The sequence below is a fragment of the Colletotrichum acutatum genome (assembly GCF_030867785.1).
Source record: "Colletotrichum acutatum strain CBS 112980 chromosome Unknown BDZ83scaffold_78, whole genome shotgun sequence".
Classification (NCBI taxonomy): Eukaryota; Fungi; Ascomycota; class Sordariomycetes; order Glomerellales; family Glomerellaceae; genus Colletotrichum; species Colletotrichum acutatum.
Window position 1 is genome coordinate 103671 of NW_026849072.1, and position 7314 is coordinate 110984.

Below are 7314 nucleotides of genomic sequence, written 5' to 3' on the forward strand. Positions count from 1 at the left end.
ACAGCGGCTGGGGGTATTATTTGACGAGCGAATGGGTCGATCAATGTGCCAGTGACAATGCAGCTGAGCGGGAAGAGCAGGGGCTTTAAAACCATCAGCTTCATGACCTTTGAAATCTCACTCTTTGGAAGAGTGGGAGCACATCAACTGACCTTGAGGGCGTTACTTTTCGATTTTGAGACGGCTTGAATAAAAGCCCGGTGTAAAAGTGGGATGCGGGTGCGAAACTGCGCGGGGTATTTTTTGGGTGTGGTCAGAACTTTTTTTCCCGTCTAATGCTGACTTTTTCCTTGTGATTGATCCAGAGTAAGTCTCAAGCCACACTGTTCGTCATCGACTCTTAAAAGAGTGGCGTATCTGGTTGAAGCCTTTGGGTATAATGAAGATGGGCCACCGGTTGAATGGGCGGTTGAGGAAAGGCTTGATGAGAGAAGTGGGAGCTGGTGAAGAAGAATCAAGAGACGCACAGGAAGCAGAGGAGGGGCATCGAGGGGCTAATATGTAAAACGGGCAGACGTTGATGGATGCCCGCGTCCCATTGAGGCGGCGTGATCGACCGACAAGTTCGAAGCTGGACCGCTGGACCCTCGCCTCGGAGCTCACGAACGAGCAGATGGAGATTAGGACTGGGTAGGGGTATCCGTACTCTGTACATTGTCGTTTGGTTACACGCCCCAGAGGCTGGGGACTAGACGTATTTGGAGGAGCCTACTCAAATTGCAACATTCGGTTCTTCGCGCGAATGGGGCAACGTCGATGCCGCGATCCTGTCATTCTGCCGGAGAAGGCCTACACTACGGAGGACAGGACAGGACCCTGGCCCATCTCTCTTGGGAGAAGAGCTGCACAGAATGCCGTGGGTAGTGACGGTACGGAGTAGTACGGAGTATAGGTGCTTGTCATAGGTATTGGCGTACCTCGTGGGCGCAAAGAGCGAAGCGCCAGCTCGGCTCAAAGCAAGAAGCCATCCACAACGGACGCCTTTCCACATCCAGGGGTTGGGGCCAGGGACAGAGTCGCAACGGGCTGACTCCAGAGATGGGCTCGCTAGTAAGGGATCCCCTGGGAGGGTCTGGGTCCTGGGTCTTGGTCTGGGTCTCGCAGACTGGAACCCATGCCAAGTTCATGTCCAAGGTACTTTGTATCCGTACATAGGTGGTGTAAGTGGTCCTTTGGTGAATGGAGGAACTTCTTGAGTGGGCGAGTGGATGATGTGGTGCAATGAAGGGTTGTATGTACATACAGACAAGAGTGGGAAATGCGCTTCGGTTGACGGAGAAGATTAAGGTAAGGTAGAGAGCAGCGCTGCATTGTCGATTGCACGAGGACGGAAAAAGAAATGAAGAACAAGACCCCATAATCATCGAACCAAATCCGTCTGAGATGGTGTCCAGCATCAGCGGCGGCGAGCGGCGGTCGCACGCCTTGGCGTTGCTGGCTCGTTTGCATGTGCCGGGCCACAGGAGTGGAGCGGACGGGAGGGATGGACCGGAGGCACAGAAGCTAGAATGAAAATACCGAAGCGATTGAGGACCTGACAACGGGTTGAGCGTTAAAGTGAGCGCCTAGAGATGATGGATGGACCGTAGACGACCCGACGAACGAACAGTTTTCCCAACGCGGGGATGACAACGACGTTGACTGGACCCTGGAAAGGCTCAGCTGATGCTTGTCCGAGGCAATCAAGGTATCGATCGATGTTTTTGTTCAGTCCGAAGACAACCGCCATTCCTGGTATGTGGGACATTTGCGAGTCCTCGCCTCATTGCGAACTTGTCTGTTCCCCTCATAGTATCTCGTATCTCTCTCTCTTGTTATGATATTGTCTTGGGCTCTCTAGCACTGAGGTGCTTCACGTCGGTAAAGTATTTGGGTTGCTTGGGCACTGGCCGTTGAGACTAGAAGCCGCCGGACAAGGGCGATGACATCGAGGCGTGGTTTGAAGAAACTTCACGGGCATGGTAGCCGTGCTACGTGCAGTAGGCCAGGCCAAAGCCGTCGGTTTACGAGAAACTTGTCGGCGACGGTTTCCCAGATGATGCAGATCGATGGTGCCAGTAAGACCCACTCCAAATTGGTCGCGATGCAGAAATCGGACGGGGGACCTAGATGCAGGGGAGACGAAGATGTGGGAGTCGAAGGGGACGAAGAAAAAAAAAAGGATGTTAGTGAACAGGGAGGGAGGGGTGAGACGATGACAGGTCAAAAGGAGAGAGAAAAAAAAATCGATGATGAACAGTTTGCACGACCAAGTGGAGTCGGGGGAGGGGTCATGATGCGATTTCGGGGTTATCTTCGGATCTGATAAGATCAAATCTCTCAGGTCCCTCCTTCCTTCCTTCGGTTCAAGGCCGTCCCAGGTAGGAGGGAAGGAGGCTAAGAACAGGCCTACGCCGCCTTCCTGACGTCGCGAACCTTCCATACGTACCTCCACGGTACCTGTGTCTTTCCTAGCTGCATGCCTCAGGTACGTGTACCTACCTTACCTACGTATTCGTACACGCAAAACCTGGAACTTTTTGTTGTTTTATTTGGAAGTATCCACGGATACCTCACACTACCTTACCTGCCTGGTCTGTCCTTTCCCTCCTTGGACTGAGGCAAGGTAGAGTAATGGAAAGTCATGCACCGGTGGAGGCTCCTTTTTCTTGGGAATGAAACAGGAAAGAAGGGACAAATAACTTCATGTGCGCGGAGGTTACGTGCGAAATTGTTAAGGTCGGGAAACCAACCGAGGCAAGAAAGGCGTACCGTTATCAAAAGTTCCTGCCTACCTTACCTTACTCAAGGTATTCTGTTGCAACCCAGTGTCTTGCTCGCTCACTTGTTTGTACCACAGGGCTGTGGCGGGTTTGTCGAACAAGTCTCGAAGCTCGAAAAGATGAGGGCCAAGATGCAGGTTGCGTTGCAGATGCTCACCAAGAAAGAAACTTGACGGGTTGTGGAATGTGGAAAAACCGGGGCATTTGCGATCCAATGCGCGCTGTGGAGGCGGCAGGATCACCAAGAAAACATGAGTCGGGTTGTTGAGATGGTACAAAGCTTTGCTCCGAGAGCGGGCAGTGCGACCGGGGGGTTCACGAGAAGACCTCGGAATTGAGGTTCCAAGGTGTGCCATCGCCTGGCCCCGGGGGGTGTGTTGGCATCAACCCCCAGCACTGGAGATGCGTACTTGTACAGAGTACGAGACTATTAGAATGCGTCCATAAGCCCATTGCGTAGTATTGGGAGAGGACCTTGTCTTAGCGCAGAGGAGAGCGTGAGTGAATGAATACTCACACGCGCAGTAGTGTGAGCCCTGGCATTATGCAGAATGAGGTACTTTGCCTCCCTTCCAAGACGCACTTGGTGATGGATCTAATCTGACAAGATGTGGAAAGAATCCGTCCGTTGTAGTACGTACCTCTTCTGGAGCTACCGGTATCCATGCCACACAGCACGCAGTGACTTACAACCACTACCTTCCCTTGACTTGAAGACTTGTTCTTGAGGGAGACAACCACCAACAGCATGGTACCTAGTAGCTAGTATGCTAGAGGACTATCAATTTGCCTCTTTCAGGATGTAGTGCACAATGTCAAGTACGGGTGAGCGAAGCGGGAAAGCAACATCCTGTTCCGGCCTATCACGAAGAGTGCGGGCCGGAGACCGGAGTCGAGGCGGAGAATGGGCAGCTCCCATCTGGACAGCCAGATTTGCAGACAACGTGGGCAATGGGGATATGGGGAAACACCAAGGGTTTCTCGCAAGAGCCCCCCGGAGCCATTGGCGAGCGTTGAGGTGATTCATGGCTTTGCAGTGATTGGGAAGTGTATTAAATTTGTGGCTCGATATGCGAATGAGACGCACAGAGAAGTGAAAAAATTCGAGAGGAAGGGGAAGAAAAAAAAAACGAATGACTGAGAGCAGTCAACCGAGGATAATGTCGCCTCGTCGGAGTTTGCGGCAGTGGAGTATTTTAGCCTGGGACCACCTCATTCAAGACTGGCACATTGGGTGGGTGTGCTAATTGTGCTTGTGCGGTTTTGCTGGTTTTGCGGGAATTTTTGGCGCGGTTGGCATCATTTTGCCCGAGTTATCTGATGATCTGATTATCTAAATCTGATAAGATCCGGGTCTAATTAGGTAAGGCGTACGTACCTGCTGTCTTAGGCCCAGTGACGATGCCACGATGGCCCCCGTCCGACCGTCGATGAACCTAAGCCCTGGTCCTGACGAGGCTTTTTCCCTGCCAGGACGGGACTCAAGAGCCACTCCATGGATGAGGAATCCGCGAAATCCATGGCATATTTAGCGTCAAACCCACCACGCATCCACTGGCGATCATCCACAGCCTTTTCCTGCATCTGTGAGTGGTAACATAAGCACGGGTATCCGTCCATTACCTTGGTATGTATCCGTAAAGTAGCTGGTGACAACGGCAAGAAACGACGGACGCAGGGAGGGGGAAGCGGGCAGGCAGACAGTGACAGGCAGGCAGGGGAACGGCACCTGAAGAAAAATTCGACATGCGGCATGGGCATGAGCATGAGCATGAGGTGGGCGTTTCCATGGCACGCTGCCCGGATGCACACGTACCTTAACTTGGGTACGGAGTAAGGTACGTTACCTCACTTCTTCGGGGTCACCACGAAACCTGAGCAGGCATGCACTGGGGGTGCAGACTTGCAAGTCGTACTTACCTACCTTACCCGACTGCAGTTGACTGCAAATGGGAAAGTGCCGCCCGGCCAAACGAGGACCTGCCACCAAGCAGCCCCGAGCAGGAGCAGGAGCAGCAGCAGCAGCAGCCAGCAGGAGGAGGCAGGAGCCAGCAGGAGCACTCGCCGAACCCCAGAAAAGATACCTACCGTGCTTCCTTGGGTGGGAACTGGGAAGGCAGGAAGTCACTCTGGGCTGTCCCTCCGAACAGGCAAGAAGAGTCAAGACAGGGAAGGTGGGAAAATCTCTTCACATGGATTCCCACCATCCCGCCTCTCGAAACTCGCACACAGCATTCACCAGGCACCTCAGTCCATTCAGCATTTCTCCATCATGGTGCCCTTCTTGTTCTATGGGTATTGTTATTCTTGTGTGTGTAGGTACGGAATACGCCCGGAGTACGGAGTATTCGTACGGATATCTTACCCCCCAGCCTGACGGGACTTCTCGCACGCACACTGCATAAGCGACTTTGCACTTACTCATTGCCTTCCTTGTTACTCGCTCTCACTCTTCACAAGAGCAGCTACTCCTCAAACAGACTGACTCTCGCCATGCCCTTGAGGCATACGGAGTACCAAGGTTCCAATCCCATTTCTGCAATACCACAAACACCACCGACTGCCGACCAAGAACCACCGAGTACGGCTCAATCCCGCCGCCCCTCTCGTACCCGACAATACCATCGAGTCCATACCCGAGTAGGTAGTCAACCTGGACTTCCTTTCGCCGTGTCCTGCGGCATTCATCCACTCATCCACCCACACTTTCTATTCCCTGGACCCGTCCGATCCATCCACCACGGCGCGCTGGCGACCTCCACCGACATCATCCAAGCATCCGTCCCATCCCATCCCTAGCCATCCCATAGCTCGCCGAGTCGCCATCTTTCCAAAGGAGGGGATACGACGAGTATTGGGGCATCGCTGCCGGGATCTGGACGATGGGCGCCCACCAAGCTGCAGACTGCAGAATCCAGACAGCCTCCTGTGACGTCTGGCTGGCTCTTTCTGACTCTTTGGAACCCGAACCCCAACCACTGCCTCCCAGGACATTCCCAAGACCAGTATGCTGACCACCGCCAGTCACTGACCGCATTCTCGAGACTGCCTCACCCTGTCCTCACCATCGATGAACGCGTACTCACTTGAGTGCCGGCCTCTTTCGACCCTCTCGCAGGCCCTGGGTGGAATATGTCTTTTCCATCTAGCCTGGTCTTCAAAGGCACTGGCCGTTCTTTTCCGATGTCGAATTACGTACTGTCTTCGACTCAGTCTACCCCCACATTTGGGCCACACTTCGCGCCTTTGGCTCTTACAGCGGTGCATCGCCCCTCCACCTAGACGGGCCGGAGACGTGACACGACCGCAGACTTGTGACAGACTGACAGTAACCCCACGGCTAGATGGCGACTCTTTCTCCATTGGCCTCCCTTTCCTGGCGCCTATGTTTGGCTAGGGTCACTCTTCCAACCCATCCATCGCATCCAGAGATCGATACACAAACATGCCAGGCGACTATTTCAGCTTGTTGCTCCGACTCACCTGCGCGCGCACATGGCACGAACCTAAATAATAACATATGCTTCCTGATCACAGTACATACCATCCCGCCGGCTCATGCCTACCTGTGGATACCACACCAGACGAAGCAACAGACGAAGCGATCCAGATAAAACCACCATGTGCGGGCGGAATCTGACCAGCCAGATGCCTTCTTCCCACCACCATTTCGTCGTCCCGTCCAGTCACCAGGGACTTGGTGGTTGAGTGGTTCCCCAAAAGAGCCCCGCGCCGTCGTCCTCCGTACCGCCCTCTTCATGACCTCCAGAGGCAAGTGCTCGGAGAGTTTGCCGCTTATAGAAACCGTTGTCCGGCAGTCAGACGAGATCGGCCAGCCGCCGCGAACTCGGTCGAGCATCAACGCGGATCATGGCGTGGCGTCTGGGGGAAAATGGCCTGTTCTGGATGTGCCGTCAGATCTTGCGCCATGCTTGTGCATCTCTGCAAACCCCCAGCACATGTTTAATCCGAGCTCGACATGCCTTCATCCGACGTTGGAGGTTCCGTCGCGGGTTATTGGCTGCGGAGCGTGAGACATGAGCAGCTACAAGCTTTGAGGGTTCGACGTCCCTTACCGGAGACGGCCGCCGGCCGGCCAAGCTCGAAACCCGTTTTTCTCGCCGCCAGGGCTAGTAGCTCGGACACGGCAACATTGCTTCCGCTTGATTTAGATGCGGGCGGGGATGCATGTCGAACAACGGGTTCCATGGTGCACAGCAGCTGTCAAGAGCTTTGCCTGACCACAAGATCGGATAAGGCTGCCGGCCATCGGCATGCCGTGCAGGCTCGCCACTGCGGCGGTAGTCGTGTCTGCAGACTTCCGGTCTTACGTTACACATCCGAGTGAACGCCGTCCAGGTTGAGGCAGCCAGAGAGCGGCCCTCGAAGCTTATTTCAAAGCAAAGCGTTTCGCCCTCGGGCAGCGCGGCGAGCTCTATTAAGCCATGACGCCATAAGCGCCGGAAATGGCCCCCCCCCCGGTCATCTGGGTCCTCCCTTTCAGTGATCTGGAGGGCCGATGCCTGGCCTCAAACCTGTCCATCCTGCCGCA

The 7314-nt window shown here is 54.4% G+C and overlaps 2 protein-coding genes across 2 annotated transcripts; both read right to left on the reverse strand.

Moving 5' to 3' along the window:
- Positions 1-4: 4 nt before the first annotated feature.
- Positions 5-1659, reverse strand: BDZ83DRAFT_418141 (uncharacterized protein). Its single transcript, XM_060502964.1, has 3 exons — positions 918-1659; positions 153-282; positions 5-83 (listed from the first exon to the last, which is right to left on the reverse strand). Exons 1-2 carry the CDS (start codon positions 1395-1397, stop codon positions 163-165), a joined length of 600 nt encoding a protein of 199 aa, XP_060362568.1. The 5' UTR covers positions 1398-1659; the 3' UTR covers positions 5-83; positions 153-162.
- A 193-nt stretch (positions 1660-1852) lies between these two features.
- On the reverse strand, positions 1853-4535 carry BDZ83DRAFT_653868 (uncharacterized protein; the record flags this gene model as incomplete). Its single annotated transcript, XM_060510662.1, has 7 exons — positions 1853-2105; positions 2567-2595; positions 2780-2930; positions 3404-3414; positions 3453-3517; positions 4199-4346; positions 4386-4535. 7 exons carry the CDS (start codon positions 4533-4535, stop codon positions 1853-1855), a joined length of 807 nt encoding a protein of 268 aa, XP_060362569.1.
- Positions 4536-7314: the final 2779 nt, after the last annotated feature.

Coding starts and splice junctions, on each gene's coding strand:
- BDZ83DRAFT_418141 (XM_060502964.1), bottom strand. CDS start 1,397: ATGCTGGACACCATCTCAGACGGATTTGGTTCGATGATTATGGGGTCT. Junction 283..917: donor TCGCTCTTTGCGCCCACGAG/GTACGCCAATAC, acceptor ACAAGGAAAAAG/TCAGCATTAGACGGGAAAAA.